The sequence below is a fragment of the Paroedura picta genome, chromosome 17 (assembly GCF_049243985.1).
Source record: "Paroedura picta isolate Pp20150507F chromosome 17, Ppicta_v3.0, whole genome shotgun sequence".
Taxonomy (NCBI): domain Eukaryota; kingdom Metazoa; phylum Chordata; class Lepidosauria; order Squamata; family Gekkonidae; genus Paroedura; species Paroedura picta.
In genome coordinates, this window is record NC_135385.1 from 10,719,486 (window position 1) to 10,745,848 (window position 26,363).

A 26,363-nucleotide genomic window follows, 5' to 3' on the forward strand; every position below is an offset into this window, starting at 1 on the left:
CTCCAAGGCCATCAGGCCCGACCCCCTGCAGAATGCAGGAAACTCACAACTACACCATGTCGTGATAACTACATTCACAACTACAGCATCTCCAGCTAAGGGATATAGCCAGACGCGGTGTGAAATGTGGAATGCCCGGTGCCATTGCATCGTGTTGGATACAGGCCGGTTTTGTGAAGGACAGATCGCTGGGATTAAGGGCCGGCCCCGAAAGTCTTGTTTCGAACAAGAAACACTCCCCTCCCCACAAATCTGGAAGGGCTACAGACAGAAGAGAAGAGAGCAAAGATTCAGTAGTGAAAAGAAAGGGGTTTATTTTTCCCGAAACACAACACACATGGCAGCTATATATAATACCATCTCCAAACGCTTCCATTTGAACAGGAGTTCTCCCGGGCGTCAAGTTCTAAGCCCCTATGCTTAAGATTCATGTTGCCATTTTGGGGACTAAGCTTCGCCACTGAGAAGACGGGCAGATTTTGATTTTTGTGTATTACCACCGAAGGCACAATCGCGAGGGGTCTTGTAAGCCGGCAGCCTGACCTTCCCATGTTCAACTAGTGCAAGAGGATACAGCACTGCTGGCCCAGCACCTCCCCGCACCGTATTTGTGAAATGAGTGCTGGAACACAAAGCAGAAATCTGGGGGTTTGCGCTCCACCTCCTTCTTAGGCAACGCTCCACCGGGGTGGTGGCTGGGGATTTTCGTTTGTAAGTAACGGCCCACCCCAAAATATTTTCCCCCTATAGGATCCGCTGCAGATGTTACAGTCAAGAATTGTCTTTCTTTCATTATACCTTCTGGTTCTCGCTTTCCACCTTCTCTTCCATGAGGTCTTTAAAGCCTAGTTTTTCCAGTGGTTCTCTAGCCATCAGCTGCCTGAGTAATAAACAAACAAAAATATAATCAGAAAATACAGACGCACTCTGGATACCCTTCCCCAAGGAGATTTGGCTTCCTCCCTCTAGTGGTGCCCTCTGCCAGCAGGTGGAGCAGCGTGGTGTAATGGTTAAGAGCAGCAGCTTCTAGTCTGGCCAGCTGGGTTTGATTCCCTGCTCCTCCACATGCAGTCAGCTGGCTGACCTTGGGCTACTCACAGTCTTGATTGTACTGTCATAGCTCTTTCAGCCCAATCTACCTCCCAGAGTGTCTCTTGCGGGGAGAGGAAAGGGAAGCTGCTTGAAGACTCCTTCAGGTAGTGAAAAGCGGGTGATAAAAAAGAATTCTTCTTCTTCAGAAGGGACTTTTCTTGGATGCTTTAGGATGCTTATGGCCAATCCTGTGTTGAGCAGGGGGTTGGACTAGATGGCCTGTATGGCCCCTTCCAACTCTATGATTCTATGACTAGATGGCCTGTGTGGCCCCTTCCAACTCTATGATTCTATGACTTGGCTCTGGTCAGTGCCAGGCACAGATGACATCCCAGTGGAAGCTGATCCAGCAGCCACAACACAAGAGCAGACATGCACAGATGAGCATACAGGAGGTTTTGGGGGAAAGTGGGAATGCACTCGCCTGTCCATCCTGCACTCTAAGTATTCCTTTGATTCATGCCTGCACAAGCTGTTGTCCGAGCCGTTCTCCCGCAGACACTTCATGTATTTCTCCTTGAAAGCTTTGCATTCACCTGCAACAGGGACATGCAGGGGAACGGTTAGATACAGGATCACCTCCAGAACAAAACAGACCGTGCTCGGGGTAAGGCCGACGGGTGGGGAGACATTCTGCGGCAGACTTTAAATCAGCAAGTCAGGAAACTTAGCCCGTTTATACCCTGGGCATCTTAATTCACAATATCACAGTATATTTTAAAAGAATGAGTATGTGGGGTTTTTTTTTCTTTATTTGCATCCTTTGTGTGCTTCTCCTCCTGGAGATTGGCAGCCCTACTGGAGAGCCAGTTCAGTGTGGTGGTTAGGAGCGGATTTGTAATCTGGCCAGCCGGGTTTGATTCCACGCTCCTCTCCCACATGCAGCCAGCTGGGTGACCTTGGGCCAGTCACAACACTGATAAAGCAGTTCTGACCAAGCAGAACTGGTCTGAGAGAGCTGCGGGCTCTCTCAGCCTCCCCTCCCTCACAGGGTGTCTGTTGTGGGGAGAGGAAAGGGAAGACGAATGTAAGCCACTTTGAGAATCCTTCGGGTAGAGAAAAGTGGCCTATAAGGACCAACTCTTCTTCTTCAGTAATTTCAGGGCTCTCTCAGCCTCACCCACCTCACAGGGTGTCTGTTGTGGGGAGAGGAAAGGGAAGGTGACTGGAAGCCGCTTTGAGACTCCTTCAAGTAGGGAAAAGCGGCATATAAGAACCAACTCTTCTTCTTCTTCTTCAGTCATATCAGGGCTCTCTCAGCCTCCCCTCCCTCACAGGGTGTCTGTTGTGGGGAGAGGAAGGGAAGGTGACTGGAAGCTGCTTAGAGACTCCTTCGGGTAGAGAAAAGCGGCAATTATAGCAATTAAAGAGCAGTAAAATAAAAGAAGTAAGATGTATTCCTTTTGCTTATTGCCGTCTCAGACCAATGAAACAAAAGCAGTAACGCAAGTCTTGGTTTTCCTTATTGCAATTAAATTAAATATAAATAAAAGCAGTCTTTTTTTTAATTTATTGCAATCAAACGCCGAAGCAACAGCAGCAGAGCGAGTATTCCTTTCTCATATCGCTATGAAAAACCAATAAAACTGGTAGGCTGCATTTCTTCTGCCGATTACAATTCGATGTTGTAATAAAAGCAATTATTATAATAATAGCAATTCGATATTGTAATAAAAGCAATGACCTGTTTTTTTTGATGTTTTTTTTTTGCTGATTGCAATTAAACAACGACGTCAGGGCAGGGGCATGAGTACCTCTTTCGCTTATTGCAATGTCTTTATTGCATTTCTAAATATAGTCTAAATATAGTCAATAGTTATTAGTGTAATAAAAACAGGAGCACCACAAGCGCCGAGCTCGCGCATGCGCACTCGGCCATTCCTCACTCGCGCATGCGCACTCAGTTCGTCCTCGACCCCCCCCTCCCCGCTTCTTTGCTCGCCCCGAAGACCGGCCCGGTCGGCCGCGGGGCTCACCGAAGTGGTCGAGGGGAAAGGAGCCCTTGTCCGGCGGCCTCGGCTTGAAGCTCTTGCTCCCGAAGTTCATCGCCGTCGACATGGCAACGGAGACCCCCCCGCTCGGCCGCGGCCGCCAGAGAACCGGAAGCGGCGCCACTTCCGGGTTCCGGCGTCGGGAGAGCGCCGAGCCAGGCCAGAGCAGAGGATGGCGGAGAGAATCGAACGCCTGCCTTATAACAAGGAAGCAATAGATTTAATCATTCCGCCAAGGTTTTGGGGAGGGTTTAATGGTCGAGGGGGAGTCAAACGGCGGCCCTCCAGATGTCCATGGACTACAATTCCCATGTGCCCCTGCCAGATGGCAGGGGCTCATGGGAATTGTAGTCCATGGACATCTGGAGGGCCGTCGTTTGACTCCCCCTGGAACCCCACAAAATTACGCATTCAGAGTTGGCATTGAGCCCGGCCGAAGTCCTTACCCCCTTACCAAACCCCACTCTCCTTGTGTTGCCAACCTCCAGGTGGTGGCAGGAGATCCCCAGGGATGACACCTGATCCCCAGGTGACAAGAGATCATTTTACCTGGAGACAATGACCACTTTGCAAGATGGACTCGATGCCACTCAAGCCCCTCCCCTCCCTAAACCCCAATTTCTTTAGCCGCCGTGTCCAGGTATTTCTCAGCCTCTCTTGCATTCCAGGGTGTTTGTTGGGGAGAGGAATACAGAATACAGAGTACTTTTATTGGCCTTTCATTCGATAACAGTCACTGAGTTTGATGCACTGTTCTTGTTTTCGTTCCTGAGCCTTAGGAACGAAATGCAATCAATCAATCAACACAAATCTGGCAACCCAGCTTCATGTTGTGACTAAGAGCGGAGCCCTCTAATTTGGAGGGCCAGGTTCAATTCTCCACTCTTCATGCAGCCAGCAGGGTGATTCTGGGCCTCCCACAGTCCATTTAGAGCTGTTCTCACAGAGCAGTTCTTTGAGAGCTCTCTCAGTCCCACCTACCTCACAGGGTGTCTGTTGTGGGGAGAGGAAGGGGAGGCGAATATAAACTGCATTTGGGTGGTGAAAAGCAACTCTTCTTCTTCTGCACCTTCCTCAAGCTGTAACCCCCAGGAATTTCCCAACAGGGAGTGGCTGTTCCCTTTTGGGGTGTTTTTGTTATTTGTTTTGCTCCCCCGTTGTAATAAATACGGTTTGAAAGGGGAAAAGGACACCCAGGTCCGTTACATAACCACTCACTGAAAGGGCTTGAAACCAGAGATCTTGATTATGCTTCCCTCACAGTGATCCGCAATTTACTTTTTCCTCTGTATTTACACACAATTATCTATTAAGTGGAAACCCTACCCGGCAATGGACTTCCCTGTGTACCATTTATCAAGCAAATGATATTCAAAGCTTCGTAATGTCCCCAAACAAAACACTGCATTGCTCTCAGGTTCTAGCAAAGCAGATCTCATTGCGGAAGTGGTAGGGGTCTGTTTTCTGTCCAGGGTTAGATCCAATCCAGAATGTGAGGGGGCAACGTTGGGGGGGTCACAAGACCCACAAGGAGGAAAGCCATAGGATATAGGGCTATCCTATCACCTCTTGCCTCCCTCTTCTCTAAGTGTCAAAGATCCAGTTTTCTCCTCCTCTCCTCGTAAGGCCTGGATCCTGTAAGATGTCCACGTGCCCAATAGATCCCAGCGACTCAACCGTCCTCGTCACCCATCTCTGACCACCTTCCAGCTTTGTCAGTCTCCTTCCTGAACTGCAGCGTCCAAAACGGGACGTGACTTTTATTTAATTGGCAAGACATCCCCAGTTGGCTTGCATTGCCCTTCTCTGCATGGTGACCTTGGACGTCCTTGGTACAAACGCCAAGGTCAACGCTGCTTAGCTTCCAAGGTCTAATGCAGGGGTGGACAAACTGTGGCACTCATGAGCCACTTTGCAGGGGCTCATGAGAATTGTAGTCCATGGACATCTGGAGAGTCACGGTTTGGCCTCCCCTGAATGGGATCTACCTCTATACAGTGACCTTTTGACTCCCTCGGTGATCTCCCAGTCAACGCGTCACCTTGGCTGACCTTGCCCCGCTTCCAAGATCTAATGAGATCAGGTTAGCCTGGCCACCCACATGAGCGCAGGGACATTTATAACCCCAAGCAAGTTCATTTTTTCACCGTGATTCAGAGCTGACGCCTGCAGAGGGTTGCCAAGCCCCTGATTTTCCAGGGCTGTCCGAAGTGTCAGTTTTCAGATCTGGTGAAATCAAACACGGAGCGAGATGAAGGGGGTGGGAACGGGGGTTCACGAGTGGAAAAGCAGCAAGGTGTATTAATATAAATAAATAAAAATAAATTTAAAAAATAAATAAATAAAGGTGTCTAAGGCCAGGGCAGCTCTGGCAGAATGACAGAGAATCCTCGTAGAAAACACACAGGGGGAAGTTTTCCGTGTCAACGGACACTTTCCCCCCTGATTTTGCCCTGGGACAGAGGATATGAAGGCTGCTAAAGACGAAGGCGAACAAGGTATTTGCACCTTCCTGAGCTACCAGCTTTCTGTAAATCTGGCTTGGTGGGGTGGTTAGGAGTGCCGACTTCTAATCTGGCGAGCCGGGTTTGATTCCCTGCTCTTCCTCCCCATGCAGCCAGCTAGGTGACCTTGGGCCAGTCACAGCCCTGTTAGGGCTGTTCTCACAGAGCAGTTCTGTCAGAGCTCTCTCAGCCCCACCTCCCTCACAGGGTGTCTGTTGTGGGAAGAGGAAGGGAAGGCGAATGTAAGCCACTCTGAGACTCCTTCAGGTAGAGAAAAGTGGCATCTAAGAACCAACTCTTCTTCTTCTTCAAAACTCAGGGAACTGCCGAATAATTGGGCAGAAATTCTTTAAACCTTTATAACTGGGCTGACCCCAGCATACTGGTTTGCCCCACCAGCGGACCCTTTTAACCAGCCCCCCAAACCCCGCCCTGCTCAGGCTCCACCCAGCCGCCACCCCAAAATCTTCAGGTATTTCTCAACCTAGAGCAGGCTGGCATCCCTAAACTGGAGGCTGGCATCCCTAAACTCCCCTCCGAAATGAGGCCCGTCTCTCTCCCATGTACAGAAGGAAACCGGCTGGGAGATTGGGTGTCAAGGCAAGCCCATCAGGTTCAAGCATCTTGCAGATGGTTTCATGTCCAAGCCACCGTCCGGCTGGTCTCCACAGGCCCTGGATGAAGCGCTGCCTGGAAGTCCCCGGGGTGAGACCGCCTTCAAAGAGGAAAGGTCAGCCTTCTAAAGAATCGGAGATGCTCCGTCAAAAAATCCCAAGCCAAAGTCTGTTGCTGCTCTGGGCAAATTAAAATCTAATCTCCCCTTCCTGGGTTTTATGAAACGCACAAAACTGCAGCTACAGCCCACAAAGCGAGCTGCGCTACAGCCGGCCTCGTTTTTAAACATCTCGATTCTTTCGCCCCTCCCTTCCACGAGGATCTCTAGCAGCCAAAAACCTGCTCTTAAAACCACCAAAAATCCACAACAGGGAGCAACCCAAATCTAACCCGCAGTTATGAGAAGGGTAAAATAAAATCGAAGTTCTGCAACGAAAAAGGCCCAGAGTGGCTATTTCGGGTTGCTAGGCAACCGAGAAAGTGAGCTGAAGCTACCCCATGAGATCTCACCTGCCTAGGCAACCACGGAAGTGAACCGAGATCTCCCGAGATCTCACAGCCATTTGGGGTTGCCTAGGCAACCACGGAAGTGAACCGAGATCTCCCGAGATCTCACTGCCGTTTGGGGTTGCCTAGGCAACCATGAGAGTGAACCAAAATTCATGAGGCTACTCTCCGAGATCTCACTGCCCTTTGGGGTTGCCTAGGCAACACACGATGATTGTCCTAGGTCCAGAGGAAAAAGCACAGGCAGCCGGGGTCCTACAAGTCCTCAAATCCCACCCCCCTTTTATGGCCTAATTGTCATTAAGTTGGGAGACTGAATTTTGTTCCATTCTAAGAAAAATGGTATTCCGGTCCAGATGTGGGAAGGAATAGGTATGAGTCTGAGTCTATGCCATGGTTGGTTGTTGGATGGGGCTCAAAGGACATCACCTGTATCCTTCAGGGATGCAAAACTTCATGGCCTACCTTCGAAAATCACTGCAGTTCCTAACTGAGGACAGGTTTCATGGAAGTTTGGAGCCCAAGACTCAGCTGTTCTCTAGCAGCTCCCTCTTCTTGAAGACAGGGACCCATAACCATCTGATCCTGGGAAACAAACAAAAGGAAGTACTTTCCACCATGAATGATTAAAAGGTGAAGAGGTTCATTGTGACCAAAGTGAGCCCTCCGTATTCGTATTGAGGCAGTCAATCTCTGAATACCAGTGCTAGGAGGCAACATCAGGGTAAGGCCTCAGGCTCTCTCTGTGCCTCGTTGTTGTCCCTCTAAAGACACTGGTTGGCTAGATGGACCATAACTCTGATACAGCAGGACTCCATGTCTTATGATGGCCTCTGCCTCCAGGCCCGGTTGTTATATGTGCAGAGGAATTGGTTGCTCAGTGTGTGCGACAAGATGCTGGACTAGATGGACCATGGGTCTCTCAACCAGCAGGGCGGTTCTGATGTTCTCATGAGGCCTCCATGCTGTGTTTGATGGCCTTTCAGAAGAACTGGTTGGCCATTGTGCGTGACAAGATGCTGGACTAGATGGACCATGGGTCTCTCTCACCCAGCAGGACTTTCAGAAGAACTGGTTGGCCCCTGTGTGAGACAGGATGCTGGACTAGATGGACCCTTGTCTGATCTAGCAGGGCTCTTCTGATATTCTTATGAAATTCTGGCTTCTATGCCTTGTTGTTGGAGCTGCACAGGAACTGGTTGGCCAGTCTGTGAGACACATGCACGTGAATGCTTATACCTAGAATTAAACTTTGTTTAATTTACATAAACTTTGTTTAATTCTGGACTCAAACTTTGTTTTAGGTCAAACCAGTTGAACGGGAGACTTTTATACCCTGCTTTTCACTGTCCAAAGGAGACTCAAAGCATCTTCCAATTGCCTTCCCTTCCTCTCCCCACAGCAGACCCCCTGCGAGGCAAAGGGGGGTCCAGAAAGCTGCAGGGTGAAAAGAACTCTAACAAAAGCATACCCAACAAAGTTGCCAAGAGAACCTAAAAAACTATGCTGGTGGGGTAATGCCACAAAGCAAACATGCCCCCACCCCAATACACCCCGCCCTAAACGTTAACATTTTCGGATGAAAGCAAACACCTGTAAGACAAATTTGATCCCAAAGGTTAATGGAAAGCAACATTCCGAAATGACAAAGAGCATTATCTCCATGGTCCATACCTGCCGTTTTGGGTTTTTTTAAAAGGTGTATTACGGGCCATCAACTTGTCACTTCACGGGATAGAAAATACATTTGGGTTTGACAACGTTCGCTTCTTCTGGATTTGTACAGCTGTTTACCTTCTGTGCATCCTCCGCCCCAAACGTACATCAGGCCGCGCATGCATGAAATGCTAAAGGGATCAATCTGCTGTCATGGGTGTCTCTTGCTATTAGCGGCCGAGCCCCGAATTTCACTCCGGTGCAGAGATAATGTAAAAACTGATCTGCCCTCGGGCAAGTTTTAAGTCTCCTGCGAACAACAATTAATCCTTCCTCTGACGAAGGCTGTCTTTCTTGTCAGGACTGGGTGATCCTGTGTCGGGGAAAGAGAAGACAGACAGGGCCGCAGCTAGAGATTTCCGTAGCTGCGGACTCTTTCATAGAATCGTAGAATGACAGAGCTGGAAGGGACCTCACGGGTCATCTAATCCAACCCCCTGCACTAGGCAGGACACTCACAACCCCTACATCAGATGGAAGTCTTTGGAATTGGTTCCGCCATTATATCAGAGGTCCCCAACATGGCGTCCCGTGGACACCACAAACCCAACTGCCACCTTTCCAGCGACCGATAGATTTAAAAAGTTGGTGGGGCTCCCATGTTTGGGCATCTTTTTTTTTTACAGAACGCCAGTCTCACGCTGTGGCAGGGAGGAAAAAAGGCGAATGCCATTTTGGGCTGTATCAACAGGGGCATCACATCAAAATCACAAGATGTCATAGTCCCATTGTATGTGGCACTGGTCAGACCACACCTGGAGTACTGTGTGCAGTTCTGGAGGCCTCACTTCAAGAAGGACATGGATAAAATTGAAAGTGTACAGAGGAGAGCGACGAAGATGATCTTGGGCCAAGGGACCAAGCCCTATGAAGATAGGTTGAGGGACTTGGGAAGGTTCAGCCTGGAGAAAAGGAGGTTGAGAGGGGACATGATAGCCCTCTTTAAGTATTTGAAAGGGTGTCACTTGGAGGAGGGCAGGAGGCTGTTTCTGTTGGCTGCAGAGGAGAGGACACGCAGTAATGGGCTTAAACTACAAGTACAACGATATTGGCTAGAGATCAGGAAAAACATTTTCACAGTCAGAGTAGTTCAGCAGTGGAATAGGCTGCCTAAGGAGGTGGTGAGCTCCCCCTCCCTGGAAGTCTTCAAGCAAAGGTTGGAGACACACTTTTCTTGGATGCTTTAGGATGCTTAGGGCTGATCCTGCGTTGAGCAGGGGGTTGGACTAGATGGCCTCTATGGCCCCTTCCAACTCTATGACTCTCTGATTCTATGCAATGCAATCCTACCCTCCGTGTGCGCTCAGCCCAAGAAGCACGTACGCCAGTCCCACAAAGCCCTGACACAAACCAGAAGCATTCTCCAGGGAGGAATTTCTTGTCAACAGCAGCCCGGAGTCCCCTTGTCACTTAACCGCTCAAGTCTAACATCTTGCCTTTTGTATGAGCCCACTTGTGCCTACCGAGGACAGCGATTCCCCTGTCAATCACGAGCCGGAGGTCCGGAGTGGAGGGTCGGGCACATAGCTGGGGAGGCCGGGAGGTATTTCACGGCAGGAGAAATCCATCCAGGTGATGAGAGATGTCAAGGTGGGTCTTGGTTAACTCCTCTCTCTCTCTCTCTCTCTCTCTTTCTCTCTCTCTCTGTCTCACACACACACACACACACACCTGTGTGATTCATGATAGGGGGAAATACCATTTGAGTTCTCCTTTTGCGATCCGACTGCTATTCCTTTACAATTTTTTAACAATTTTTTTGAGTCTTCCAATCTGTTAGTTTTTCACATTTATGGAATGCTATACCATGTTGAATTTTTTTAAAAACTATAGTTGAAATACAATCATAGAGTCATAGAATAATAGAGCTGGAAGGGACCTCCTGGGTCATTTAGTCCAACCCCCTGCACTGTGCAGGACACTCACAACCCTCTCGCTCATCCACTGTCACCTGCCACCCCCTTGAGCCTTCACAGAATCAGCCTCTCCATCAGATGGCTCTCCAGCCTCTGTTTAAAAATTTCCAAAGATGGAGAACCCACCACCTCCCGAGGAAGCCAGTTCCACTGAGGAACTGCTCTAACTGTCAGGAACTTCTTCCGGATGTTCCTTTGAATTAATTTCATCCCATCGGTTCTGGTCCGTCCCTCCGGAGCAAGGGAGAACAACTCTGCTCCATCCTCTATAGGGCAGCCCTTTAAATCCTTGAAGATGGTTCTCAGATCCCCTCTCAGTCGTCTCCTCTCCAGGCTAAACAGACCAAGCTCCCCCAACCTTTCCTTGTACGTCTTGGTCTCCAAACCCCTCACCATCTTTGTTGCCCTCCTCTGGACATGCTCCAGTTTGTCAACATCCCTCTTCAACTGGGGTGTCCAAAACTGAACACAGGACTCCAAGTGAGGCCGAACCAGAGCAGAGTAAAGCGGCACCATCACCTCCCGTGATCTGGACACGATACTCCGTTTGATACAGCCCAAAATCCCAGATTTCTGATTCTCCCTCAAGCTTGGTGAGATTGTGAGGTCTACTCCCCAGCTACCACCAGCAATCTCTTACTGGCCCTTCTCCATCATTCTGGTGTCTGTATATTTATGTCATGGTGCCCATGGGCCAGGTGAGCTTTTTGCCCCTCAGGGCTTCTGAGGGACTGTGCAGCTGAAAAAATCATTCTGCTAGAGATTTCCCCAGAAATGTTGAGTAGCCACGATGACAGTTCTTTTATTCATTTTGTTTTGCGATGTATCGACCTCTCTCACCATCTAAATGCTGGGCGGAAGAGCTCCGTCTTACAGGCCCTGCGGAACTGGGTCAGTTCCGGCAGGGCCCTTGGCTCTTCCAGGAGCTCATTCCACCAGGTTGGGGCCAGGACCAAAAAGGCCCTGGCCCAGGTTGAGTCCAAAGGAGTGGCTTATAAACACCTTTCCCTTCCTCTCCTCACAACAGACACCCTGTGAGGTAGGTGGGGCTGAGAGAGCTCTGGAAGAACTGCCCTGTGAGAACAGCTCTAACAGGACCGTGACAGGCCTAAAGTCGCCCTGTCTCTGTTGCCAGGTGCAGAAAAGGAAGCCATCAAGACAAGAATGACAGGTTCATTTGCATCCTCTGAAGAACAGCCGGGGTGAGAAACAAAATAAGCTCCCAGATTAAGCTACTGAAACTCTCCCTGCCTGAGCACGGTAAACTCCAACGCCTACCTTGGCTTAAGCGCTAACTGCAGAGGAAGCCGCAAGACATCGCCTACCTACGAAAGGGAGGAAATCCAGTGGAAAAGCGTTAGCAAGAAAAAGATGAAACCTGCTTACCAGGGATTCGACTGGTTCCGGAGTTAGAATCATAGAATCATAGAGTTGGAAGGGGCCATAGAGGCCATCTAGTCCAATCCCCTGCTCAACGCAGGATCAGCCCTAAGCATCCTAAAGCATCCAAGAAAAGTGTGCATCCAACCTTTGCTTGAAGACTGCCAGTGAGGGGGAGCTCACCACCTCCTTAGGCGGCCTATTCCACTGCTGAACTACTCTGACTGTGGCATTTTTTCCCCTGATATCTAGTCTATATTGTTGTACTTGTAGTTTAAACCGATTACTGCGTGTCCTCTCCTCTGCAGCCAACGGGAACAGCATCCTGCCCTCCTCCAAGTGACAACCTTTCAAATACTTAAAGAGGGCTATCATGTCCCCTCTCAACCTCCTTTTCTCCAGGCTGAACATTCCCAAGTCCCTCAACCTATCTTCATAGGGCTTGGTCCCTTGGCCCCAGATCATCCTCGTCGCCCTCCTCTGTACCCTTTCAATTTTATCTACGTCCTTCTTGAAGTGAGGCCTCCAGAACTGCACACAGTACTCCAGGTGTGGTCTGACCAGTGCCGTATACAATGGGACTATGACATCTTGTGATTTTGATGTGATGCCCCTGTTGATACAGCCCAAAATGGCATTTGCCTTTTTTAGCGCTGCATCACACTGCCTGCTCATCAAGTTCCAACGACCTTGATGCAAAAGCCAAGAAGCTGAGTCCCAAACTATGCATGGGCATTTGATTTGAGTCGTCCTATGTACAGTTATTGGTCTGTGGGAATACTAGGGTTACACTCCGAAATTTATCTTCCTGGGAACAAAGGCTCTTGGAAGACACCATAGAGTCACAGTTGACCTATGCCGACCCTGTAGAGTCAGGGGTGGCCGAACCGTGGCTCTCCAGGTGTCCATGGACTACAATCCCCATGAGCCCCTGCCAGGATCAGAAGTACCCACGAGAAATGATCATAGAAACGTACGGCAACCTTTGTTCTGTGTGCCTTCTCCTTGCTGGAATAATGACAACTTACACCTTCAACTTTGAGGATGGTCTGAAAGATGGCCCAGACAATAAATCTTAAACAAAGAAGAGTCCAAAAAAGCCAGGTTAAGAGACAGGAGCCACATCCTAAACAATATTGTAAGCAAGACTGAAACGGCTTGCCTGCAGTCAACCAGAATAATTATTACGTGCAGAAAATTACTTGCAAAAAGAAAAAAAAAGAGAGCAAATGCATTCTTAGAAAGTGGCCACCTGATTGGGTTCTTTATTTTTAAGTCTGTTCTTGTTAAAATTGGATGGATGGTGTTGTAGAATGTTTTGGAGAGAAATGTTTTCTGCCTTAGTGTTTTAGAATGATTTGGATATCCATGTTTTTAGCATTTTGATGTCTACTTTCTCCTTTTTCTTTTAGGCAGATTGTGAGTGGGTGAGCAGAAGGGAGCAGTTGGTGCTTGGCTCTTGTGGCCCTTTCTTGCATGCCCAGGGAAATGCCAATCGTACCACTTTGGGATCCGATGGCGAATTTCTTCCAGGCCCGACTGGCCAGGGATTCTGGTTTGGGGGGGCATCAAGACGCTTGCTCCTGGGGAGGAAAGCTCTGGCAAATCTAGACAGCATCCTAAAAAGCAGAGACATCAACCTGCCAACCAAAGTCCGTCTAGTCAAGGCTATGGTCTTCCCAGTTGCAACGTATGGCTGCAAAAGTTGGACCATAAGGAAGGCCGAGCGTCAAAGAACTGAGGCTTTTGAACTCTGCTGCTGGAGAAGACTCTTGCGAGTCCCTTGGACTGCAAGGCGAACAAACCGGTCAGTCCTAGAGGAGATCAGCCCTGACTGCTCCTTAGAAGGCCAGATCCTGAAGATGAAACTCAAATCCTTTGGCCCCCTCATGAGAAGGAAGGACTCCCTGGAGAAGAGCCTAATGCTGGGAGAGATTGAGGGCAAACGAAGAAGGGGACGACAGAGAATGAGGTGGCTGGATGGAGTCACTGAAGCAGTCAGTGCAAACTTAAATGGACTCTGGGGAATGGTAGAGGACAGGAAGGCCTGGAGGATCATTGTCCATGGGGTCGCGATGGGTCGGACACGACTTCGCACCTAACAACAACAACAACAAATCTGGGCATGGAATTGGGGTCACTGTGGGTGGGCAGATAGTTGTGAATTTCCTGCATTCTGCGGGGGGTTGGACTAGATGACCCTCGATGTCCCATGATTCTAAGATTCTGGTTTTGGGATGGCCTATGTTCACATCCAATAAACCTGACAAAATCGGGCTAACCTGGGGCATCCATGACAACCCAAATAGCAAATGGAAAGGGAGATTATTTTGTTCTGAAATATATTCGCTTCCAGCTGTGTCAAGGCTTGCCCACAATGCTGTACCATGTGACCGCAAGATGGAAGACGGCAGAGACAGTATTCTGACTTCGGATACGGTACCCCAAGACAAAATGACTCCCCTTCCCAAACTGGTAACCGCCCCATGCTGTTTTGTTTTTTTTTTTAAAGAAAAATCACGCGATCTTCCCACCAACGCCACCGTGCGCTGCCATCTGGCCCCGAGTTCAAATCCATGCCTAATCCCTTTCACCCGATTCTGCCCCCACAGGCAGGCCCGTAACCCGAAACCGCCCATCGCTCAGCAATCAAACTTTACAAACTGCTTAGACGGCATTCTGCGGCAGTGTTTAAAGAGGGTGGGGTGGCTGCTTTTTATTCAGGAGGTCTCTGCGCACCTTGGCCGCAATTGCAAGGAGAGGGATGGGAGGCGGGTGACCCGCCCGGCGTGCCGTTTCCCCCCTACAGCCACCTGATGCGCTCCTGAGATGGCATTGCTGGCTTTCTTGCTCTCTTACCCGGCAGCCGCTGGCCTGGCGTGCGTGCTGGTCTTCTTGGTCGCCTATTTTGCAACCGGTTTGGGGAAACGGGCGTCGAATTGGCCACCTGGTCCCAAACCCCTTCCCCTCATTGGCAACTTGCATTTGCTGGATATTAAGCGACAAGACAAATCCTTAATGAAGGTAGGACCCAAAATGAGTTTTGTGCGGGGATTTTAAACGTCCTGCTGTGCACGTTAAGGACAAATATTCTAATTTGAGGTTTTTTTCCCCCTGGGATTTCTGCATTTCTGGGATGTGTTGGAACGGTCCGTTTGGTGCCAAATTGCAAACCCATTTCCTTTACGGCTTGACGGAACTGTCAGCGTTGATTTACTACAGCTATCTAGCGCCCGTCGTTTGTGATACAAAAACTATAAGCAGTTGTTTTATTCTGTCTTGTTGTTTATAAACTTGCCTCTTACGTTTCGTAAACGCCTATGGCTATATACAAAGAAATTTATTACTGGATCGTCACACAAAAACTGCAAATGCAAAATCGAGTACCCAGAAAAAAAATTCTTTGCTATATGTCATTAAAACGACAAAGTTCAGGAAACCATAACGCAACAGCCACTCATAAAACAGAGAGGAAAAGAATAAGTCTAAAGATAATTTAAGAATAGGAGGAAACGTTGAAACAGATTAAGAAGAAATTGTCTAGAAACAGCTAAAAAAAAGGGGGAGATTAACTAAGTAGAGAATTGTATTCTGTGAAAAATTAATAAAACGACAAAATAGTTCAATTTGTTTAAACTCATTGACGGGTTTGTATTGATTTGACATAATTTAATTGCTGTTGTACAAAATTTTGGCAGCTGTCTTAATGAGTTGAACGCTCTAGAGAGAAGGGTTATTTCTTTGAGTCGCGATGCTGTCATTTTATTACCCTTGTCACCCGCTCCCTCCTCTATGAAACAAGATTACTCCAGAGTAAATAGACAGATTGCAGTGACGAATTTCTTTCTTTCTCAAAACTGGTCCCCCGCCCATGGACGTGCAATCGTTTCTCCACCCCCGTAACAGCATGAAACACGCTCCCTGCAGGACCGGTGAGATTCTCATGGACTCAGTTGACAGTTCCCTTTCCCTAAAGACGAGAGCAGTTTACAAACAATTGACACGGGGAGAACGTCTCCTACAATTATTTCGTTCACCACGACGAGGTGCGAGAAATTAAGAGGCTGTTTTGAACAAGGAACCCACGGCTTTTGTGACTATTATTTACTATAATCATTCTCTTTTTGTTGTCTATAAAAAGGTGCTTTGGGAATTATATTTAAGTGGAAAGATGACTTTTTAGAATTAGGGGGGATTTAAATCCCCCATTGTGTGTGTGTCTGTGTGTTTTTAGATTTCAGGTTTTTCCGTAGACCTGGAGGGAGGGGTCTCCTGAGTTTTTAGGAAAAGCTGTGAAGTGTCCCAGTGGCCCTCATCTGCAGGTTTAGATGTCCGCAGACAGGGCTGGACTCGAGAAATAGCTCTATAAGGAGCAATAGACATATAAGGAATTAAGAACGTAAAGCATCGTTCTTACAGTTTTGTAGCACGAATGCACTTGTATAAATGCAATTATTTGCATTGCTAGATATCCAGGGAGCAAGTTTAAAGGAACAAGCAGCTCATATCGCATTTTTAAGACGAACAGGCAAGAAACAAAGATGCATTCTAAGACCACTCGGTGAGATAACTCACAATGATTTCCGACTGCAGCCAAACTCCCGCTGTCAACTCTTAATTTATCCAACTCCATCAGTTGCCTGCAGGCCTTCCCGAAAGGTCTCAGGGTACGGTTGCCAACGCTGGGTTCGGAAATTTCTGGAGGACTTGGGGTAGAGGCTGTGGTGTAGGTTTGGTGTAGAGCCAGTTTGGTGGAGTGGTTAGGAGTGCAGACTTCTAATCTGGCATGCCAGGTTCGATTCTGCGCTCCCCCACATGCAGCCAGCTGGGTGACCCTGGGCTTGCCATGGCACTGATAAAACTGTTCTGACCGAGCAGGAATATCAGGGCTCTCTCAGCCTCACCCACCCCACAGGGTGTCTGTTGTGGGGAGAGGAAAGGGAAGGCGACTTTAAGCCACTTTGAGACTCCTTCGGGTAGAGAAAAGTGGCATATAAGAACCAACTCTTCTTCTTCTTCTTCAGTAATCTCAGGGCTCTCTCAGCCTCCCCTCCCTCACAGGGTGTCTGTTGTGGGGAGAGGAAAGGGAAGGCGAATGGAAGCTCCTTTGAGCCTCATTCGGGTAGGGAAAAGCGGCATAGAAGAACCAACTCTTCTTCTTCTAGGGTGTAATGCTCCATAGCAGAGGTGGCCAAACGGTGGCTCTCCAGAGGCCCATGGACTACAATGACCACGAGCCCCTGCCAACTGCCTTGCCTTCCCTTCCAGTTTGCCAAGGAATACGGGCCGGTGTTCACCCTCCATTTCGGGTCCCAGAAAGCCGTCGTCCTGACGGGTTACGAAGCAGTGAGGGACGCCCTGGTCAACTTTGCAGAGGAATTTGTGGACAGGCCACCAATACCCATCTTTGAAGAGATCCAGCACGGCAAGGGTGAGCTCTAACGGCTGAGGTTTTGGGAGAAATCCTTTCCGGTAGCTTGCAACAATGCAAACTTTGCCTAACGGCGCATTATTTTTCGTTCCGCAAGTCACACCTGAGTTCTGGTGGCCCATTCGGGTTTTCAGGACAGGAGATGCTCAGAGCTGGTCTGCCGTTGTCTGCCTTCTTGTACTGACCCTGGTCTTTCTTGGCGGTCTCCCATCTGAATACTAAACGGTCTCCCATCTGAATACTTCCCTGCTTAGCTTCTGAGATTATAATAGTTCCAGCTAACAACGCCACACTTTAGTGGCCGGAATTGGCATCGAGTTTGCAATAGACAACAATTAAGCAACACGGCAGCTCTACAGCTGCCCTATCAACTCTAAAAACCAGTGACCTGGGTGAGGAAAACGGGGATGCAGCCCAGAGGAAAACCTGCCAAGAGGGGCAGATTGTCCCTCCCAGCCCAGGGCTCCATCAGCAGGACAAAAGATCTTGCTTGCTGCCTTAAAAAGCAAACCTTGAACATGACCCTTCCCTTGTCAAGTGAAACCAGGGATCACCTGGGCTACTCTGGGCAGGGGCTCAGTGCCAAGAGGAAGGTCCCAAGTTCAATCCCAGGCATCTCCAGTTAAAAGGAGCAGGCAGGAGGGGATGGGAAAGACTTTACATGCAGAAAGTCCCAGGTTCAATCCCTGGCATCTCCAGTTAAAAGGAGCAGGCAGGAGGGGATGGGAAAGACCTCAGTGGCTCAGTGGCAGAGCATCTGCTTGGCATGCAGAAGGTCCCAAGTTCAATCCCCAGCATCTCCAGTTAAAAGGACCAGGCAGGAGGTGGTGAGAAAGACCTTGACCTGATACCCTGGCTCAGTAGCAGAGTGTCTGCTTGGTATGCAGAAGGTCCCAGGTTTAATCCCTGGCATCTCCAGTGAACAGGACCAAGCAGGAGGGGATGGGAAAGACCTCAGTGGCTCAGTGGCAGAGCCTTTGCTCGGAATGCAGAAGGTCCCAGGTTCAATCCCCAGCATCTCCAGTTAAAAGAGAACCTAGAGAACCTAGAGAACCATGCAGAGGGGTTTTGGCCCAGTGGGAGAGCATCTTCTTGGCATACAGAAAGTTCAATGCCTGGCATCTCCAGTTCAAAAGAGCAGGCAGCAGGTGATGTGAAACCCTGGAGAGCAACTGCCAGTCTGATGGACCAAGGGTCTGACTAAATACAAGGCAACTGCATGTGTCCATGCGTGCAGGTGTCTTCTTCTCAACGGGAGAGCTGTGGAGGACAACCCGAAGGTTCACGGTGGCCAGCATGCGCAATCTCGGAATGGGGAAGAAATGTCTCGAGGAACAAATTAACGAAGAACTTGGCTTCCTTGTAGAGAGCATTAAAGCTTTCGAAGGTGAGTGAGGGCAGGGTGGCAGGGGCCATGGGGATTCTAGCACCAGCTGCACCCAGGGTCAGTCTAAGACCAAATCAGTAAGGGGTAGACCACCGCCTCCTTTAGCACCTCTGGGAACTCCCTGGTAAACAGGGGGAGACTGATCATTTCTCCCAGAGGGCCCCCTATTTTGAGCAACCAAGATGGACAAGGATCAAGGTCCTTCCTTATCAAAAAGAAGATCAGGAGACTCCCGACGCTGCTGCTCTATTTTGAAGCTCCAGATGTTGCACAAAATTTTAAATGCGTGTTTTAGGTTTTTTTTAATTAGCTGAAGGAATTGTTTAAATTTCAGTGTTAGTAATATGATCTACATCTCCCTACATATAACTGGAAAGGGTGGTATATAACTCAAAGAAACAAACAAATGTTTGCTCCCTCTAGTGGCCAATTGGATATTACAACGAGTTATGTCCCTAGTGGATGTAAATCGATGTAATAGCAAATCATCCACTAGAGGGGGCACATGAGGGAAAGACTCCTCCAACCCCAAGCAATGGAAACAGCAAACGAGGAAAAAGGAAACGAGGGAAAGGGAAACGTGGAAAAGTCCGCTATCTTTTTCTCGTGCCAATTGTTGAATGGCATTGCCCCTTTTGGGGTAAAAAACAGAACTGGACATGAAATTGAATACCAGTTAGCATCGTAAGCTTTTTTGTAATATCATCTTTCTTTTTAGTCATCAAAGAGGGGGCAGCCATGTCTGCTGGCCTCCAGAAATAAAATGTCAAGGGGTCTCAGGGAAGGGAAGTGGGAAACTCTTCTGCAACGTCGGAGGATGGTTGTCCAAAAGGTGTTGCCTTTTTGTGACAGGCGAGCCCTTTTGTCTCAGGACCTTCAACACTGCCCCGACCAACATCACTTTTGCTATGCTGTTTGGAGAGAGGTTCGACTACAAGGATCCGGTCTTCCTCACTCTGCTAAAGCTGATCGACGACGTGATGTGCCTCCTGGGATCGCCCCTCTTGCATGTAAGCCAAGTTTCTCCAATCAAAAATATCAATGGCCTTCAAAACGGCCAATAGTCTTGCTCAGGTCTTGAAGTCTGAAGGTCTTGAGTGAGCCAGTCCATCTTGTGTTGGGTCTTCCTCTTCTCCTGCTGCCTTCAACTTCTTGAAGGTAGGGCGCCCACTTGGCATACCGGCTAAGAGCGGCGGCTTCTAATCCAGGTTTCATTCCCCATTCCTCCACACGCAGTCCGCTGGATGAATCCACTTCTTTGTCTTTTGGGGGGTGCGTGGCATCCGTCAAGCTTTCCTTCCGGAACCACATTGCAAACCACTCTGTTTTCTTCCATTTCATCTTTCTTCATGGTTCAGTCACCCAGTCTTACTCTCTTCAATACCCCCTTTTTTCTTTTTTTTTCCTGCTCCCTACTAGTTCTTCAACTTCTACCCCTTCCTGGGTTTTTTTTTCAACGATCACAAACTTCTGCTCCAAAAAGTCGAAGAGGTCCGCGTCATTATCCGGGATTACATCGAGGCCAGCAAGCGCGACGCCCAGGCCAACGGCCTCCGAAGTTACACGGACGCCTTCGTCTTCAAGCAGCAGGAGGTACCGGATTGGGGCCGAGGGCATTCTGATTACCAGGGGCAGCCTCCAGGAAGGCTCAAAGCAGGACTGGAGGAGGGGAGTTTGAAGGAATAATTCTTTGTAGGCCTTAGCCACCTGGGGAGTCTACGAAGACTTCCATGTCCTCCTCTGAGCAGCCTCACCAAAATCTGTCCCTTCACAATAACCCTGTAAGACAGGTCAAAGTCTGGCTGGTCAGCCGGTAAGCTTCACAGCTGGCAGATTGAAACCTAGATCTCTCCTGGCCCACATGCCGAGACCTCCTCGCCACACTGGTGGTCTACGTTAACCAAGCAATTGTTAAGCTGGTGCAGAACTTCCGCCTATGGAGTCAGGATCGGTGGAGCCAAATCTATAGTGCTGTGAGAACATTGCCATTGCAAGGCCTTTGACCTTCGCTTTGATTTCCCCCCACCAGGAAGCGAGCAAGAAAGAGAACCTCTTTGGCGATGACAACCTGGTTGCGTCCATCCTGGATCTAGTCATGGCCGGCACAGAAACCACGGCGACGACCTTGCAGTGGGCTGTCCTGCTCATGATGAAGTATCCCTCGATCCAAGGTGAGCTTGGGCTGTCTGCTGTCTTGGTTTTCCTCCCAACAATACCACGAGCAATTTCTTCCTGGTTCATATTGCTGGGATCCAGGCCCTCTAAACAGCGACTGTACCTCGCTTGGTGGAAAGCTCTCATGTTGCAGTGGACTTGTGGTGGACTCTTTTTCTTTTCGAAATGTATTTATTTTTAGACTTGGATTTTTAGTCCACTTTGTCTCGGCCGACTCAGCCCAGATAGTCAAAACTAGGCCTGATTTTGCCGTTTACTCTTTCATTGCTTTGCTCTGTTTTCTGTCCATCTAATTGATTACCTTCAGATGCCTTGGGTGTGAATTATAATAGTATTGGATTAGCAAGCTAGTGGGGGAATTTCCTGTAGCATGGCACCACTTGGAAGGGTGGTCGTACCTCTCCAGCTAACTGAAAGTTGTCATCCTGATATCTTTGCACACAAATGGACTGGGGGGGAGCAGTGAGGACCTGGAGCTCGAGACAGTGGACATTTAGTCTTAGCAAAGCATCATTATCCTTTCTAATAAAGAGATTTTCCGGCAAATGGAGTTCTCTTATTGAAAGCAATTGGCTGAAGCCTCACAGATAATCAAGACTCAACAAGAGGTAAAATTGCGTAAATAAAATTCTCAAAGCACAAAAAACAGCCAAACTCTAATCAAATCAAGATCCGGTAGGTGGCTCTGGTGGATTGACTCACTGACCATTCTTGACCTTTGCAGAAAAGGTCCAAGAGGAAATTGGGCGTGTGGTAGACCCCGGGGTCTGGGCCTCCTACGAAGACCGGAAGAAGCTGCCGTACACCGACGCAGTGATCCACGAGGTCCAGAGGTTCATCACGCTGCTCCCCCACGTGCCCCGCTGCACCTCGGTGGACACACATTTCAGGGGCTATTTTATCCCAAAGGTACGAGGGCTTCAGTTTTCGGGTTTGCATACGTCAGTCAGCATTTATCACCCAGCAGGGGCCAGGTCGGCATCTGAACCTTCCCGGGCCGTGTGAATGTCCATGGGTACTGACTGGCTGCGTTGTGAGACCCAGGAACAGCTCTGGCTCCCTTCCCACCCTCTCACCATTTGCCCTCCCTGTGCTTCCCTGGCAGGGGACGACGGTGATCCCATCCCTCACCTCCGTGCTCCTCGATCCCCGGCACTGGGAGACCCCCCACGAGTTCAACCCCGGCCACTTCCTGGACCACGAGGGGCGGTTTATCAAGAAGGAAGCCTTTGTGCCTTTCTCCCTGGGTATCTGACCTATGTTCTTTTCCAGAGGTAGGGACGGGGGTGGCAGGTTCCAGGGCCAGAAGGGAGTTGCCAATCTCCAGGTCGGGCCTGGAGATCTCTTGGAATCACAACTTTGTTTTGTTCCCCCCCTGCAGGGCGCCGGAACTGCATGGGCGAGAGCCTGGCCAAAATGGAACTCTTCCTGTTCTTCGCTGGCCTGCTGCAGAAATTCACTTTCCGGCCCCCTCCCGGCATCACGGCCTCGGACATAGACTTGAGCGTCCCCAAGACAACCTTCACTTTGAGGCCGCAGCCGCAGCTAACGTGCGCTGTCTCCAGGGAGTAAAACTGGCGCTTCCTCAGGATGTCGGAGGAAAATCCCAGCTGCGATCTTCCGACTTTGGGTCCCACATCGCATGGTGGCAAAGAGAGGCACCATCGCCCTGAATGACCAGGAAAGGACAACTGGGCCCTTGATCACTGCTGCCCCCTAGTGGCTGGTGTCTGCCACAGCAAGCACTTTCTTCTACCCTTTCGGTGGCTGGTTCTTGGCTGCTTTTTGCCCTACCTCTGTTCTCTGCCGCCACTGAGAGGCTCCATAGAAACCTTCCTACTAATCTTCCAATCTTTGCAGTCTCTCTCGGCATTCAGCAGGTTACATGTAAAGCTGCATAGCTGGACAGCAGTTTTCTTTTGCGGAAATGATCACATTGGGTCAATATCCAATTATTTCTCGATGCAGCCCAGGTTATTATAACAAGACTCTGCTGCCCCCCGGTGGTCAGTTCAGGCCAGAGCATGCGCTTTCCGCAGGCCTTGGGGCAGTCTAATTTATTGTCGCTCTTCTGTTGGTTGCCACCCGGTGATCTCCTTGAATACTGAAATTACACATTTCCTATTCTGTAATCCTTTGCTGCCACCTGGTGGCCAGATTGTATAAGTGCAGCCTAGTTTTTCCCTAGTGAAATTTTGGAAATACTTAAAATTTGTGGGCTTGGGAGACGGAAGCTGACTGAGCAGATGTTAGGATAAGGGGGCGGATGGATTGTTGACTGTACGCTACAGATGCAGTCTGAGCTTCCTTGCAGCTATTGTTACAGTTTGTAAGCCGTTGCCAACTCTGGGCTTGGGAATTCCTGGGGATTTGGGGGGGTGCAGGGGAAGGGAGGGACTTCAGCCAGGTTCAATCTTCAGCATCTCAGTCTAGGCCAGGGGTGGCCAAAGTGTGGCTCTCCAGATGCCCATGGACTACAATTGCCATGAGCCCCTGCCAGGGGCTCATGGGAATTGTAGTCCATGGGCATCTGGAGAGCCACACTTTGGTCACCCCTGAGTGATGTGAAAGGCTACCTAGGATTGCTGGCATTTGGTTGGGAAATAGAGTTTTTCGGGGGGTGGCGCCCGGGGAGGGACCTCATCCTGGTCCATCTTCCAACTCAGCCATTTTCTCCAGGGGGGTCCGGAGATCAACTGCAGTCGCAAGAGATCGCCAGAGGCCACCTGGGGGTTGCTGAGCTTGCCTCTACCCGAGACCCTGGAAAGGTGCTGCCAGCCTGAGCCGGCAACACTGACCTGGAGCAACGGTCGGATTTGGCAGCTCCTGCCCTATGCGCGTCCTGTTATGTCACCGAAAACGAGGCCCCCTCCGTCAGCCCTCCAAGGGTGTGGCCGATCCACAGTTGGTACTTTCGGCCAGAAACGAAAACAAGTCCTCCTTACCCGGCAGGCGTCTTTCGGGTTTTACTCAACGCTCGGTTTTCTCGGGCGCGGATGACAGAGACTGGGAGTGGTGACCAATCTTGAAAGGTTCTTAATTATTCAACTGTTCTCTCCCCGCTCACAAGCCCCCCCCCCTCCAAATCCACTCAGTACAGAGCTGTTATGACCGTTCAGATTCTCCAAAACAAAGAAATGCAAATAGAACCTTTCTGACGTCTGGTGAGTCAACCCAGAAGGCCCCAGGGTACGGTCCCTGGCTAGCCTCTCCCATGAAGAAGTGGACAGTTTCTCTGGAGAGCAAGTGCCAGTCCTGCGCTTGGCCCTTTGGTGGAACTCAGACGTCGTGGCCAGTCGTGGTGGGATCTAACCCTGTTCCGTTGTCCTGTCTGAACGAGACAGTCCCAAACTAGGGAGTTTCCTCTGTTCATTTAACCACAGTTGGCACGAACTCTGGTTTGTGGCAATGTTGCCGTTCACAGAGAAGGGCCCAGGAAAGGAGCGGAAAAACTTGGGTTTGTGACTCACATTTGAGGGGTGGAGGGACCGCATCCTGGTTTGAACACAGTCCAACTGCAAAGCACCGTTCCTGTGGTCTTTTAGCTGCATGTCTGCTTGATTAAATAAGATGGCAAAAAGATTCTTGGAAAGACTGAAAGGGAGAAGGAAGCAGAGCCGATGGGTCGTTTGCCCTGAGTGGGATACTGAATGGCTTCATCTAGAATGTTTTCTTTAAAATGAAACAGGTTCTTAAATCTGTTCCAGGGCAGCTTTTAAGGACAACCGGTGTTGGCTTATGGAGGAGGAGAAGAAGAAGAAGAAGAAGGAGGAGGAGGAGGAGGAGTTGGTACTTATATGCCGCTTTTCTCTACCCGAAGGAGTCTCAAAGTGGTTTACAATCACCTTCCCTTTCCTCTCCCCACAACAGACACCCTGTGAGGGAGGGGAGGCTGAGAGAGCCCTGATATTACTGAAGAAGAAGATTGGTCCTTATATGCCGCTTTTCCCTACCCGAAGGAGTCTCAAAGCAACTTAAATTCTCCTTTCCTTTCCTCTCCTCACAACAGACACCCTGTGAGGGAAGGGAGGCTGAGAGAGCCCTGAGATTACGGCTCGGGCAGAACAGCACTATCAGGGCTGTGACTGGCCCAAGGTCACCCAGCTGGCTGCATGTGGAGAAGCGGGGAATCAAATCCGTGACAACAACTGCAACATTTTCCCTGTCATGTACGGAGTTCACAGTCTGACGAAGGGTGCTTGCCCTCGAAATCTCACGCCCTGAATAAATCTTTGTTGGTCTTAAAGGTGCCGCTGGGCTCTGATTTTATTGAACTGATAAGCCACGTCTAAATTCCGCAGGGAGAACTTGCAGGTGGCGCCGGCGAAAAGGGCCGTCAGCTCACGACCACCCTGCAGTGCAGGGGTGGACGAGCGGGGCCGCTCCAGATGCCCATGGACTACAATTCCCATGAGTCACTGCAGCACCGCTGCCACTGGGATTGCAGGACAGAGTTGGCTTCCATTTGCCTGCCTCGGCATAGCACCCCAAGGCTCCCAAGCACCACGCAGGGCTGGCCCTGCTTCGCTTTCCGAGATAACCGTCCCGAGACGGAGCCTGTAAATAGCATCCCCCCAAGCCCTCTCCACCTGCTGTGGAAAGTACAACCCGGCTGCAGGCCCCGGAACCGCCAGAGAATCATGAGCGCACCTGTCCAAGGCGCCCGAGAACACCGAAAAGGGGAAATAAGGTGTGCCAGAGCAGTTTCAGTGAGGCCCGAGCATTTGGTGTTATGGCCCAAACCCGGCCGAGAAATGCACAGGCGTAAGCCCAGGTGGTTAGAGCAATGCAGTGGGCTGATTCAAACCCGTTTCTCTGAAAACCGAACCTGTCAATGGGTCGTGATCCTTTTGAAGCAGCCTTCAGTGGGTTTTCACCACCTTCCTTTACTAAATGAGCACCCCTGAAGCAGTGGAGCATTTCCCCAGGATCAAGCCCCCCAGTTGCTGGATTAGAGCTGTTCTCACGGCAGTTCTGTCAGGGCTCTCTTGCTCCCAAAAGCTTCCCGGGGAGTCTGTGGTGGGAAGGGGGGGGGGGAGAAGGGAAAGGGGTTTGCGTGCTGTTGTAGGGAAGAGCAGGGCATCAATAAAACAGCTCCTCTGCTTCATGTCCTGGATGTTGTCTTTGTAAGGGCCTGAGGGGGAGAAATCTGGGATCTAGAATTTTATCCTTCGGCCTGGGTGATCGACAGAAGACCCTGCTCCGTTCTCCACTGCTGTGGGTCACAACCTGCAGCCAATCAGACATCTGTCCCAAGATGTGCTAAATTTGCCCTTGGGGACTTCTGCATACACTCCCCAGCTCAGATTCATGAACCTGCCCCCCTGAGCCGGGGGAAGCTCCCGGCAGAACCCAAAACGTATCAAGGGTTCAGGGGTTAACTGGGACGTTCAACAGAACATTTTAGAAAACATAAGTCAATCCCAAAGCCATTCCCCTCCCAGGGTCCTTCCAGCCCGCGATCTCGGGAGCCCTGATCGATATTTGGATGGGAGACCACCTGGGAAATTCAGGGTCATGACAGCAGCTGTCAGAGGGCAGGGAGATACCTGGAGCCTTTTTTTGGGGGGGGGGAGGAGCCGGGAGGGGGGAGGGGTGGACCTCAGTGGAGTATCACGCGATGGATCCCCCCTTTCAAATCAGCCACTT

The 26,363-nt window shown here is 49.9% G+C and overlaps 2 protein-coding genes and 1 long non-coding RNA gene across 5 annotated transcripts in view; 1 reads left to right on the forward strand and 2 right to left on the reverse strand.

Annotated features, from left to right (window-relative positions):
* Positions 1 to 297: 297 nt before the first annotated feature.
* COX19 (cytochrome c oxidase assembly factor COX19) lies at positions 298 to 3,237 on the reverse strand. 2 transcript variants are annotated; one of them, XM_077316776.1, is made up of 3 exons: positions 3,069 to 3,237; positions 1,517 to 1,628; positions 298 to 880 (listed from the first exon to the last, which is right to left on the reverse strand). In XM_077316776.1, the coding sequence occupies exons 1-3, from the start codon at positions 3,148 to 3,150 to the stop codon at positions 793 to 795; spliced, it is 282 nt and encodes a 93-aa protein (XP_077172891.1). In that variant the 5' UTR covers positions 3,151 to 3,237; the 3' UTR covers positions 298 to 792. The 2 variants fall into 2 exon arrangements, with proteins under 2 accessions (XP_077172891.1, XP_077172892.1); XM_077316777.1 differs by having other exon boundaries at positions 298 to 876; positions 1,513 to 1,628.
* Positions 3,238 to 7,175: 3,938 nt separating this feature from the next.
* Positions 7,176 to 26,363, reverse strand: part of LOC143827312 (uncharacterized) — a 38,946-nt gene continuing 19,758 nt past the window's right edge. Inside the window, exons 2-3 of one of the 2 annotated variants that reach the window (XR_013227255.1) lie at positions 8,504 to 8,738; positions 7,176 to 7,294 (exon numbers count right to left, since the gene is read on the reverse strand). This is a non-coding gene — a long non-coding RNA (uncharacterized LOC143827312). Of the gene's footprint in view, positions 7,295 to 8,433; positions 8,739 to 26,363 lie in introns of those variants that run through there. The other variant, XR_013227254.1, reaches the window with a different exon arrangement.
* On the forward strand, positions 14,479 to 23,136 carry LOC143827303 (cytochrome P450 2W1-like). Its single transcript, XM_077316768.1, has 9 exons — positions 14,479 to 14,745; positions 16,990 to 17,152; positions 18,390 to 18,539; positions 19,392 to 19,549; positions 19,959 to 20,132; positions 20,569 to 20,710; positions 21,439 to 21,623; positions 21,820 to 21,961; positions 22,096 to 23,136. The coding sequence occupies exons 1-9, from the start codon at positions 14,551 to 14,553 to the stop codon at positions 22,284 to 22,286; spliced, it is 1,500 nt and encodes a 499-aa protein (XP_077172883.1). The 5' UTR covers positions 14,479 to 14,550; the 3' UTR covers positions 22,287 to 23,136.